Source organism: Chelonus insularis, unplaced genomic scaffold (assembly GCF_013357705.1).
Source record: "Chelonus insularis isolate UGA/USDA-ARS -01 unplaced genomic scaffold, ASM1335770v1 contig_397_pilon, whole genome shotgun sequence".
NCBI classification, from domain to species: domain Eukaryota; kingdom Metazoa; phylum Arthropoda; class Insecta; order Hymenoptera; family Braconidae; genus Chelonus; species Chelonus insularis.
In genome coordinates this window covers 1,207,401-1,221,543 of record NW_023276552.1, presented here as the reverse complement: position 1 = coordinate 1,221,543, position 14,143 = coordinate 1,207,401, and the positions used below count along the sequence as shown (strand labels likewise).

The window sequence follows — 14,143 nt, the reverse complement described above, 5'->3', positions numbered from 1 at the left end:
CAATTTTACTCGACTTATAATCGCGAGAATAAAAATAAAAAGCCAAGAATTATAGTGTAATAAAAAAGTCGATTTTGTTCTCGACGTAGGTTGGTGTGAAATTTGAAAGTCGGCAATTTATGAAAAGTCCAGGAGGTTAGCGTAAAGTCAAGTAGTATAAACGTTCAATTTATGGAAAGTAACCGCGTCATTTTCAGTTGATCGTGTCGTTGCTTCGCCTAGAAAAACGTTAAGCCTCGTTCTTCTTCTCCTTCTTTTCCTTAAGACTTTTTTTTTGTGTAATGCACCTACAATCCTTTTATCACAAGCTTTTTTTTTGTGACTCGTTACCAAGGGTAGTGAAGCTGTAAATTTAACACCATAGTATATACTCTTGAAGCTTTATAGTTCACATTTAAATGTAAGCTTGCTTGGAAACAAAAATATTGTCATCATCATTTCTACATCTTTCTTCATTGTATCTACTTTTCTCTTTTATTTATTTATTTTATGCTTTTTATCAACATTATCGTCAACTGTGTACTTTTATGCTACTCATTTTCAGTGGTTTTCTTTTTCGTATGAGTTGGCAACTGCAAGCTACAAAGTAAAGGTCTAACTTTAGATGAACGTAGCGAAAGATATCACGTCTTAAAGAAAATCTTGTGCAATGAGTAAGACTTACATCAGTGAATCACAGTACTTTGTACCGCTGGTACTTCTAAGTAGTAGATTTAAAAGCGAAACGACGAAACCATGAAAATATATATGGAAATGAATGATATAAATCAATTCCCAAGTACCCATTAACACTTCAATGATTTCTCATTGCTGGAAAAAAACTATTTTTTCACAAACCATTAGCTTTTATGATAATTACAATAATAAATGTCGCGAGTAATAATAAAAATATTTTTGTTGCCTAAAAATGAGAGTTGATAGGAAAGGATATTTACATAATTTTAGTGACAAATCAAGACAAATTACTGGGCAAGACGAAGACTGATTGGTTTAACGAAATATCTCCAGGTTTTCTCTTTGATAGGGATTAATGAAAAAGTCAATGGGGATGAAATATTCCATTTATCTTTTTCCAAGAATTTTTTGCTTGTAACTTGAAAATAGGAACATCGAAGAATCTCTTGGTAAGAGACCACGGTAGATTAAAAATATTTAAGGGTGGATTAAGGGTCGCAATTATGAGTGCTTCAGTTGCTATCTCGAGTACTGGAAAGGGCAAAAAATGTTTGAAAGAAGAAAAAAAATGAAAGAAAAAAGCCTAGAGGTTCGACCTTAGGTATTTAATTTAAATTTTTATCAGTCGATCCATTCCGATGTTCTCGCATGAAAAGTTACTTTTCGTCCTTGAAATGTTTCTCCCTCTTCCACTTTTCTACTGGTACTTTATGTCGTCGAGTTAAAGAGCGAAAGTTAAGGGTAATTGGAATCTCAAATTGATCAATCAATGCACTTTTGCTTTTCAACTTTTTACCCAAAATGTCCTTCTAACTTTTTAAATTCACGTCACAGCAAATTTTGTGCTCTCCCTTGTCCGATTTTACGACTCTGTCAAACCCTGCTGCCATGCCCGTTGAATTCGCGGCAAGAATAAGACCGAATCTACTTTCACCCTCGGACCATCCCACCCTTTTAGAGCACGACATTCCAATTTAATTCCTACGGCTCTCAGGCCTCGAGAGCAGATAATCCTGGAATAAAGAAGCACCCGAGGCATCTTTCTGTCTTGCTTTCTCTTATTGTTGAAAAGTTTTGGCAAACTCATCGTATCAAAGATTTTTCTGAGCTTGTGTTGGAATACGTGATTATTTTTTTTCGATTGACTTTTTGCTCATCCCTCCACTAGAAAAAAAAGAAAGAAATATCGAACACACAAATTGCCATTAGTTCAATGTTTTTAGGGTAAATGAAATATTTACTGTCAAAAATTGATTTTAATTGCATAGCTAATAAAATAAAATGTCAGTTGAAAACAAAAAACAAATTGAAAAGAAATGTTGGAAAACATTTTGCCCTTTGCGTTGGATATAAATAAACACAATTAATGAAAAAATAATGAATTCAAAGCCACAGAATAATTGGAGATTCTCATCAATTAGAAAAGTATTTTTTTGCTTCAAGTCGACTGAAGCGAATGAAAATTTGATTTAACCCTCTAAAGCTTTCAGGAAGAGTTTGGTAGCCTAGAATAAGGTTTTAGGAGATAAAGATTAATAAAAGACGAGTCTTGAGAGCATAGGAAAATTGTCGAGCGAAACGTCAGTCTTGCTTAACTCGTACACTATCTCCTAATGGTCTTCTTGCATTTGTCCTTGTCAAGGTTCATCTCTCTAGTCCTTGACACCATCTCTCTACTTCGAATTTTAACCTTCTCCATCTCTAAAAATCTTTTTCAGTGTCTGAACGACGTCCAGTGCTTGAAAATTCAACGCCACGTGCTACTCCGTCAGACAAAGGAAGACACGAGATTTTCAAGTAAATCTCTCCGCCTGTATGTCGCGACATAAATCGCACTGGCTCACTTTCTCTTGCCATAGAGACCCTCCTCAACAATCCCTTTCCCTCCTTGTGGCTCGCGTTCCGCGGTAAGTTTCGACCTTTTGCACTCGGCAGGCATCTCCGACCAGGCGCCAGGAATGGCTTTTCCCTAGCCTCTTCGACGACGCGTGGTTGATTTACAAGGCAGTCATGCTACTACCACCGCCCGTGGCTTTGCCGGGGGTTGATACCAACAGCTTCCTCTTCTGCCTCTGAGTTAAGAGGGTGGCTCTAGCAAGTTTGAGTCTGTCGTCGACGTGATTTCCGGACGGGGCGGGTGATGGATGTCGTAAATACATGAATGAAGTTTATTTTAAATAAGTCTCTTAAAATATGATTCCTAAAAAGATAAATAAAATACGATATCTTCTATTCATACAGTAGACTCCCTTCAGATACATCACTCCTCCTGGCTTTTCAACTTTTTCCCGAAAGTTTGAATAAAAAATGCAAGTGAAAACATCTTGTGAAAGGAATATTTACAGTTCATTTGTATTTTTAAGGATAAAGTGATCCGTTGTCTATTATAGAAAATTATTATTCGATAATACGCTATTTGCTATGGAATTAAAAATAAAGGAAGAAGAAGAATAGATGGTTTAATTAAAATTCTTCAGTTAACCGAGAGATTGAACACTTGGATGAGCTGCTTCTGATTAATTTAATTCCCATCGTCAAACGAAGCTCCCTCCTTCTCCTTCTCCTCTAGTCTTTCATATTTTCTGTTGAGTATTCTTCCATTTTTTGTGCAGACAGTCGAATTAGTAACCGCGGAGCTTGCTCGATATTAAAATCTATAAAAAAAGAGAACAAAAATAAAATTTATCAGTTTCTTAGTTTTAATTTCAATTAGACTCCAGTTGGGTGCATTTCCATAGAAGGGGTGTAGGTTTATCATAATTCTTCCCTCGTGCATTCCTTCTTCTTAAATTCTTCCATTTTTAAAAACCAATAAATCTCAGCTTACTTTCAACAGTTTAATGTCTAAACCATTTCCAACAATTCTCTCTGGCATTCTATCATTTTTTTCTTTACACTCGATTTAATCTCGAGTTTCAGAAATAATCATCGACTTAATCTCACTCCTCTCTCGAATGTCACGTATGATTTTCAATAATCGAAGTCTTACGCATGAATTCCGGTCGATAGTTATTATCAAGATGGAGGACAAAGGAAAAATCTCAACAAAATGTCGAATTCGCGTACTGTACTTTCTGTCACCCTAATTCTACTTATAATCCCCGGCACATGGGGACGCGATTTTAGCTCGCGTTATCTCTGGTATAAATGGCCGAGGGGGTTTTGACAAGCAGTGCAGTATACTAGTGTATCGTACATACTATCGATTTGCTAGTATCTCCCCCTCGATGTATACGCACACGCCAAAGTAGTCGATGCGTAATTCCGGTAGCAGTACACAAACGGACCTGTGTTTACTTTACTCTCCTTCCCCCTTGCCCCTTTTGATCTCGTGCTCAGTACGATTTTACTTGATTTTCGAATTCAGCCAAGCCTTTGATAAAACTCTATTGTGAATTGTGATCGAGTTCAATCGGTCGGCAATCGATAACCGTTTCTTTATTTGCTTCTATTGTAACACAGACAAACGATTTAGTTGAATTGTACTTGACATTTTGTCAGTTAAATGGAGAGAAAAAGCTATTAGCTCAGATAATATCATCATTAAAAAGTTTGGTAGTTAGTGGATACCGAGATGACTTTAGCATTGACTTTATGCAATGTCGAAAAGTGGGGAAAGAGGAACAAACTAACGAGATAGAGACTAGATAATTAAGGGATTCGCACGCTCTCACGATTTTCGAGATCTACCACACTGTAATTCGAGAACTCGCTCGTGCAAACGTCGACCCTACTGTAGTGCATAATTAATATCTACCACTAGATATGCTGTAAAGGGTGAAGGCATACATAAACTTTCGGTGAAAATTGATCTTGACTTTTGTGTGAATGTTAAAAATAAGCTAACATTTAGTTATTTAATTGAATAAAGAATTTTATTTATCAAGAAAAAACTCTTTAATTATTTGTTAGGCTTTTAAAAAAATTTTTATTGTTCGTAATACTATTTTAGTTGCAATAAAATCTACTTTTTATTCAATAAAAATAATTTACAAATTAGAAAAAGCTTGTTTCTTCATTTTTTTTGTGTAGTTTTACTACTTTAATGTATCATAAAACTCATGTTTTGATAAAAATAATGATGCTCTAATGATTAATAAATTTACCCAAAAACTTTTCTTATTTCTAATTACTTTTTTATTACCATCAGCAGTAAATTCTTCTCAAAAATAAAATAAAAAATTTCCATCTGCATTTTTAACTGCTGTATAAGCTCTAAAATTTTATTTGTCAAAAGAATCGTAAAATTTTTATTCAAATTTATCAGTCAATATTTTTAGAATCAATTCCAAGATTTTATTATTAAAAAAAAAAGAACAACTTGAAAGTTCACAATTGTATTTAACGTAATGCCATTTATATATATAATTTTTTTTGTTTCGGTAAAACGATATCAAGATAAATGAAGTCGCTTATAAATTTTTTCAGACGCCAATTACTAGTAATCATCTTTCTGGTAAGCTCCTTAGAAGGAACTGGATTACTCTAGAATCCTCCAAGATTCAAAGCAGAGGATTTTATTTCCAATAATAACAATTTTTATATCCATCTCGATACGAAGAAAGGGGAAAATGTATTTGGAAGCATAGGGCGAATGATGTTTTCTTTGTATAAATTTTACTGCTGATATTTCATTTGATCATTATTTCGACTCGTAAAAGTCTCTGGCGAATATCTCTTTATCACACGAGATCAGCATGGTGCTCATTAAAGCGTATCTAGATAGTCAGACAAGCAAATCGATCGTGTCTTTTTGTGTTTACGATCCAACAGAAGTCGTTCATTGTTCTTCCATTATTTGTTTTCTCTATCTGTCTGACATAAATTCCCATCTTTTTTCGCCACTCGTCCATTTTCCAACAACAAAGACAAAGAAAATGCCCAGCATCGATTATTTTTCTACGCGCGAAGAAGCACCCTAACCAGATCACACAGAGACAAGTCTTTGTCTGGGATTGCTGTCCCCGAGGAATAGCAGTGGGTCACTAGCGTGCCATTGAAAGGCTCTCGAAAGTAAGAAAGAGGAAGAACAGATAGGGAAGAAAAGTTTTTCATCGCTCCGCTTTTACTTTGTCACCCAAAGAATCCTGCGGGCACGTTTTTATCTCCAATCGCTTTCCAATGCCAATAAATCTTAGATACGAATTTTTAGCCGAGCTAGCACACGATTTAAACAATCTCCTGATCTAGAAGATTGCGATTCCACTGTCGTTATTCAACCACCGCACGTAGAGTCTATACGACCAAGATCAATGAAAAAGGACCAAGGTGACACTGCTTTGGCTTACTCGTAAATTCTACAAGATACGATGAAATGTCATCCGACAGCTAGATTTAAAAACTTCTATTTTTCTGCTAAATTTACTGATAAAAGCATCCCGTTGAAATAGCGGAAATAATTCTTACTTTAGAAAGAAAAAAAAATACAAGAGATATCACGTGTCTGATTGGCCTCTCACATGTCGATTCAACAAAATATCCAAGTTGCAACGTTTACAGGAATTTAAATCAAGTTAATTTCACGAATAACATCAATGTTACAAAATGTATGCACGTATAAGAGAAAATTGCAAAGTATTTTAAGTGTCAGTTAAAGTGCTAGTTTAAAAAGCATAAAAAAACATCACTTCAGAAATATTTAAAGACATGAAGAAAAAAGAAACAAGAAAGGGAAACATAAAATTTCGTTCACATGTAGTATGTATATTTTACAACATCAATATTCTACTTTATTGTCTTGAATTATAGATGGTCAGCATTGACATTAAAGCTTTGAATAAAAACCTCCAGAAACATTCAAGAAATCCCAAGGGCTGATAAAAATACCTTGATAGGATTCTACCTCTCTTCCGTACCTATATGTGTACCTTAAAACATCGTTGTCGTGCAGAATGGTGTGAAACACTTCCCCAAGCACGTCCATCCATTTGGTCACGGATGGTCGTGGCAAGGACGCGCTATAAATTTGAATGCCCATCCTTTGAAACACCCCCTGGTTGTAGTCCTGAAGGATTATCGAGGCCTTCTGGCAATTCCGTTCCAGTATGTGCGGGAAGGGTCTTTGTTTGTTTCTGATGGGCTAGCATATGGGTTGTGTAGAGTCAAATGTCTGATCAAAACATAATGTATCTACTTTGCTGAGTAGTAGCCAAAGGCGTTTATCATGGTTTTTCAATTTTTATCTATTGCCTGTGGGATATGTTACGGGATCAGAAGCTTGTATCTCAATTAACAGAATCCTTAGAACATCAGCATTAGCGGTATCTTGATTTTATCAGGTCGTTAACGGCCTTAGAGGGCGTGTCAAGTCTTTCCTACATGGCAAGTAAATCAGCTGGAGTATTCAACTTGACTAGGAAGTTTTTCTCCAAGAATATATTCTCCATGTTGCGCCCACTATGCTTGGTATAACCCAGGCTTACGGTTTCTACCCGTATTTAATTTACGGTGGCTGTAAATGTCCGCATTCGTAAAGCGTAAAAGAGGAATAGAGACACGAATTCCAGTTACGGAAAATTTTTTATCTCTGTCTTATACTCCACTCACAACCCTCACGATGCTGCTGCTACTTTGCCTTAGGGCTCTGTTGAAATTTAACGATCGAGAAGGACACAACCTTTGTTGACAACCCTACTGGCGTTATTACTACGCCAGGGTTTATATTGCCACGAAATATTCAGATATTATCGTCCACTACCTCTTTCAAGTCCCTGAAAATCTAGCGATGGTACTTTTAACTTTCATATAAACCATTCTCGTGCTATCATTTTTGGTAATTAGCTGGCATGTTATAGTGCTGGGAAATTTATATACAAGAAAAAAAATAATAGATAATAAAGTTTTTATGGATTTTTACTGTTATTAATAATGAACGTCGTAAATGTTTCAGATGGAAGACGAGGGGAATCATGGCAATGACGACACTAGATGCTTCATCCTGTCTACTCTCGCAGCTCTCCAGTGGTCACGTGTTTCTTGTGTCCTTTGCCGGGCGGCTATGCTAGTCTTCGATAGGTATCCTCTTGTTGATGGTACCTTCTTTTTGTCGCCACGGCAGCATTCTCATGCCTGTGCTGAGGTATGTATTTTTACTTGTATCAATCATAGCTCAGTTACTTTATGACATTTATTGCTATGTGATGTTCCATGACATTGTTAGTACTTTTAATCATTTAATTTACTCAGTAAATTTTCAGTTTTATTATTTCTTTTGAATTAAACTCGTTTTAAGTTGATTCAAATGCAAACTAGTATTTTTAAATAAGCTGTAAATTCATTTTTATCATCTTGGAATTTTAATTAACTCTATAATATTTAATAGGTTTATTTTTTTATCATGTTATCATCAAAAAATCTTGTTAATGAAATTAATAAAAGAATTTTTGTCGTAATTTATAAAAGCAGAGTTGTTATATAAACAGAGAAGAATTTAAATTAATATCATAAAATGTAATTTTTTAAATTGAATTGATAGATAAACTTGAGTAAATATGATAAATAAATAGAATAAATTCAAGTATTTTCTATGGATTTATGGTTTATTATTTCTAATAACAATTTATATCACAGGTAAAAGTGGAAGGACGTACGCAGTATCTATCAGCAGTCTGCATGAATTGCTTGGAAGGAAGTGGATCAGCTCCAATACGCTGTCGTGCTTGTACTGTTCAATGGGATGGATCTAGCTTGGTTCTTGGTACAATGTATAGCTATGATATTTTTGCTGCAATGCCTTGTTGCACCGAACGTCTGAAGGTAAACTGTTCATGCCTTTGATCACATCTTGAAATATATTTTAAATAAATGAAATATTATTTATTATTTAAATCAACAAACATATATTAACTTGAAAATTTTGTTACAGTGTAACAGCTGCCAAAAACCATTAATTTATCCACATCAGAGATTGAATTTCTACTCCGACTACAGTCGTGTATTCGCATGTCCTCACTGCCGTGTGGTAGATGCTCATTTCGTGAAACCTCTATCAACTTGTTTCACCCGCGAACAGTTTCAGCTCTACAGCCAGTGGCCCTAACCACTAGGAAAACTAGCTGGATGTCCGTGCAACACTTTAGCCAAGGACAAAGAAATTAGTTTTCTTGAATTAGCGGAAATACTTGCACCGGGCATATTATCTATGGATTTAAATAATAAATTAATAAGTTGCAGTCAGTCTGACCGATCACGATACATTGATCGACTTTAATTGCTGAATGACAAAGGTCAGAAGATTATAACTATCATCTGTATTACCCTAGACATCATGAGTGATCATCATCATTATCCTCATCAGACTTGCTACTGATTGAGATTAAATCATCTGGATTTATTGTAGACCTCTTCCAGCATATCAACAAGAGACGGAGTGGATGTTGGAAGTGGATAAATAGTGCACATTCATTGTATTGATTTTGCTATAACTTTTACGATCTCTCTTCATACTCCAATGATGCAGGAAATTTTTCATTCAAGTGCTCACACAGAATGATGATTGCTCGGGTGATACACGTCAATATAACGTAATTAATTATTTCATCTTTGGTGTCATTAATTTTTTGCGTATAAAATGACGGCCTGCGTTACTAATTTAATCAGGCAGTCTGATCGCAACATACAACACGCCCGTCTCATGTATTAGTCGAATTATTATTATTAATCAATTAATTAATTAATTATTATTATTATTAATTATTATTATTACTTATTACTGATTAATTATTATTAATACTGGTATATCTAAATAGTTAGTAAGTAAAAAAAAAGCATCAACATAATTTACATGTACGACGAAAAAACCACTTTTGTTAGGGGGAAAGAAATACTATTGTTTGTTACTTAGATAATCGATAACGTTGTTTTCTTTTTAACATTTTATTAGTTTATATATATGTGGTGAATAACGTGTCTAGGCGGCCATGTTGTTTTGTTTGAGGTGTGACAAAGTTATACGTTTTTTAACAAATCGTCGCGAAGATTTATATTAACTCCGCGTATTCATTTTAGCGAAAACTAAAAATTCTCCGGGATTTTTTAACAGAGAGATATACATTAAGTATGAAAGATAGAAAATAATAATGAAAACATACAGTCTTTACTTACACATATAAATGAAAAGAGATGAATTCACCTCCAACTTTTTCATTTTCATCATTCTTTCACTGGTGTATTTTAATATAAAACCTATTCTTCTCTCTGTCAAGGACAAAATTGATAAATTTTAACCGAACTGCGTGGTCAGAAAATGAACATAAACGTAAAGATAAAAAGCAAAACACGTGGATTTTAAATATGAAAAATTATGAAATGATAATAAAGAATAATAACATAATAAAATAAACGGAGAGTATAACTCGAATTCTTCGAGGACATCATACCCATCTTTTTTCTTTTTCTGGCGATGCTGGTCGTTGCTGCATACCCATAGCGGCCGTCCCCGAGAATAAAATAATATCCTCTCCCAAATTTTTTCACTCGGTTCCAAGGTAGTGTAATTAACCGCGTGTACCTCAACATTCTACCATATAATAATCATCCACGCTGAGAGATAGAAATAAAATAAATGCTTGGAAAATATATATGAATTCTAGTTGAGTAAAAGGTATATTCATACTACAGAGGAAAATTAGTTGCACCAACCGTTGACGAAGAAACTTTTGATTTTCGTCTACGTCACAGTTAATAATATTTCTCACAGTGCCAAATACCTCTATAATTTTTTTTTTATTCTTAGTTTTGACGTAATCGATTAGTTGTGTTGCATCCTATTTACTCCCCCCCTTCCCTCAATTAAAATAAAATCGCCTCATTTAGCGGCGCAGCTGTCGCGACAATATAATATATTGACAATGAGAAAAAGCGTATGATAAAACGTGATTAAGGAGTATAATAGTGTCGCACATTGCTAGTACGCGTACTCCCTACTTATTTTCAATTTATTATGCAAGTTAGTCAGATTCGTTGAAGTGAAAATACGATAAATGTAATAAGAGTGTTTGTACAGCAATTGAAAGAAGAAAAGACAAAAAAAAAGTTACAAAGTTGGAATCACGGTTTGACCGTTTCTCTTTGTTTGCATTTTTATTCTTCATTATTAGTAATATATTATTATATATAGAATATTATATTTAGCGTTTTTCAGACGCAAGTCCTTAAACTTTGTCGTTTCTGTAGATTAGGGTTTGATAATGTTTTAGAATTAAGCAGAAATTATTGTAAGGGGGGGCGACTTTCAGACGCCAAAAAAAAAAAATTTATTCTAGAAAATCATGTTTAGACTTAATGGCGAAGCCCCTTGCCAAACACTCCGTACTATTACATTTAAATAATCCCATTGGAGTGGATTTTAAGCAAAAAAAAAAAAAAAATGTTTTTTAAAAAATCATAAAAGCACTTTTCATTCTAACGTATTGGTTTCGTCAAGTTTTTCTCAGCGACGATTTGTGAAATACACTCTGTTGTATTGAACAGATCCCGTCGTTAGAGAGACGAAATGGGCGAGAGGAAAAAGTCTGTTGAAACGAGAAACATTGTGGCAAAATGCTAACTCGTTTGCGTTAGCCACCGATTTACTTGCTATCGTTTTTAGCGGATGTGTGTGAGTGTGTGTAATCTCGCGACGTAAATATCAAGCCGTTTAATAAACGATACGACGCGAATTCTTCCTAAATTAATGAAGAACACAATACAATTTAATCTACATACATAATAATTAATTAATTAATTAAATAAATGAATAAATATATATATTATTATATATAGTAAATAGTCTTTTTCTATATCGATCGAATACATAGTTAAGTAAGTTTTAAAAATAATACTTAACGTAATGTTTTTTACTTTTGTCACCATACGATTTTGTACCTTTGCTATATAAACTTATGATATAAATTATGTATGTATAGATACATATAAATATTTATGTATTTATATGTATATATATGATATATATTGACATGTGAAGGAGATGATGGTTCACACGGGGAACGAAGATGCTCCAAAAAATCATAAATGTAATGTTGAAGTAATAAAATACACCCACCGAGATTTTTATGTCGATTTATTCGCGTCAGACATCTATTTGATATCCAATTATCGTTCGTTTTATTTTCTTTACGGCCTATGTAAGTCTGAATCGCGATAGTCATGCTCTCGTTCTCCGCGTGTGTCACCTTCGAAAAAAATGAGCAAATCGAGTGAAAAAAAATTTAAAAAATAAAAAAAAAATTGTATTGATGTTTTTAGAAAGAGAGATTTATGGGTACGATTTTCGCCGGCCGGTACCCCTGATTGCTATTGAGCTAGATGCGCCCCCTCGACCTTGTCCAATATATATATATATATATTATAATATATCGAGTCGTCTCATCACAGTTGAAGCTACAATTAATATCTAGTAATAGTAAATGGCAAGTGAGAAGGTGTAGCATCGATGTATGAAAATGGTTATGAGTAGTTGATATATGAATAGAGTTTAAAATTATCATTATGAAAAAAGTTTAGGTTTTTGAGTCTTACCAAAAGAGGACATGGCAAATTTTTCGAAAGTTTTTAAAACGGGGTGTCTGGAAACACAAAGTTATCGTTCATTTATTTACGAGTTTTGAAGTGAATACTAAGGGAAATAAAAGATTAAAATTAAAATAAAAAGCAATTACAGTTTATTAATCTACGGTAGAAACTCAGGTGTATAAAAAAAGAAAAAAAAAAATAATTAAAAAACAAAAATACTAAGAATAAAAGAGAGAATGAAATGAAACAGCTGAGTTGGAAGTCGATTGCGCGATTTTAAGAATAAACCTAAAATGGCTGTACCGGCAATAGCGCGTAACTTTATACATATTATCACATGATAAATAATTGCTTATCACGTTGAAGATGAAGCGAATATCCTTAAAAAAAACAAACTTTAGTAACATTTTTCCTAGTTAAACTCTCTCATTAATATTATCCCGAATAAATTTATCGAATTTAAGTCTATCCAACTGTAGTTATTCTGTGCAGATTTGTCGTTGAGTGTAATCTATAAGATAGCAGTTAGTGAGATATGAATATGAAAAAAAAGAAAAAAATATTATAAAAAAAAAAAAAAACTAAAATAAACAATTTTAGATGTTAAGAAACGTTTTTACAGCTGTGCTAGACAACTAGAAGAATTATTACAGACTCAACAAACACAATGAACACATATACATGAAATAAGTCAAGAAATATAACATTCAATCATGATAATTTTTTAGTTGAATTTAAATCAAGTGCAAATTATTAGAGCCATAAATTCAATTTTTTTCCTTCTTATTAATACGCTCGAAAATGAATTCCTAGAAGAGAGCCTCGTGCTCAAATGAAACGTCTATTCGAGCATAAATTCAATAAAAATACTAATGCCTACGTAATTACTATCGTATCGAGTACGTAATAGTCTGTCACATAGAGATGTGTTGTTTGGACGTGGAAGTGATGTTTTATTGATCAGCCTTAACCCTTGAGTCATTTAACATGCTTATTTCATGCAGCATGCCATCATATTTGCAGCTCTTATATATCAATAGCGCTGATTGATCCGGTGTCAAGTCCACGTACGTCTGTCTATGTCTATGTCTATGTCGTAGGTCACTGACCGGAGTTATTCAAATATTTACATCGTATGACTTCCTCGTAAATAGTAAACTATTCTCTCCCAACACCGTATACTCACTAGATCTTCAAATTCGCGAAATAAATCAATGTTAAATGTATATTTATCGCTGAAATAAATATTTAAATGAAAAAAAAAAAAAACATTCGTTAATTAAACTGCAAGAAAATTTTATCATATTAATTATTCTATTAAAAATATAAAAATGAATGTTTGTTTAGAAATTCATTTTTTATGAAGAAAATAAAAAAAAAATATTATTTATTTATTATTACGGGACATTTTTAATGGAATAATTTTTTTTTCTGTTTTCTTTCAGTATAATTAATTAATTAATTGAAATAAAAAAAAATGAAAACAGTGCTATATATACATATTGATGTATATATAAATAGTTAATCGGTATTATACCTTCAATAGACGTAAATGATGTACAAAAATAATAAAAAAAAAAAAAAAAAATAAATGAATAAGAAAAGAGTAAAAAATAAATAACAAATACTGCGCATTATCTCGATTCGCGTTAATTGCGTGAGAGACGTTGATCAGCCAATTTTTATGACGACTCTTGTTACAATAAGTTGTTATAAAAAATCACCTATTCTCGCGTGATTCGTGCTCAAACTTGATTAAGTTTTACAGATTTAACCCTTGGAAAAAATAATAAATTACTCGCTCTTCATTCCGAGCATTGAATAATAAAAAAAAAAAAACAATCTTGGGTTACTTAAATGTAACCTGATAATCGTGTACAATTTTCCCCGTTGTTACTGGTTAGAAAGAACAAATTTTATAACGAGCGCGCTACTGGAAATATTGAGTTTTCATTTT

At 33.2% G+C, this 14,143-nt stretch overlaps 1 protein-coding gene across 2 annotated transcripts in view; it reads left to right on the top strand.

The window, feature by feature from the left end:
• heca (headcase) overlaps positions 1-10,275 on the top strand; it is a 78,773-nt gene extending 68,498 nt beyond the window's left edge. For both annotated transcript variants that reach the window (XM_035084813.1, XM_035084812.1), the window contains exons 3-5: positions 7,565-7,753; positions 8,245-8,430; positions 8,540-10,275. In XM_035084813.1, coding sequence (XP_034940704.1) covers positions 7,565-7,753; positions 8,245-8,430; positions 8,540-8,713 — 549 coding nt within the window. In that variant the 3' untranslated portion in view covers positions 8,714-10,275. The remainder of the gene's footprint in view (positions 1-7,564; positions 7,754-8,244; positions 8,431-8,539) is intronic.
• Positions 10,276-14,143: the final 3,868 nt, after the last annotated feature.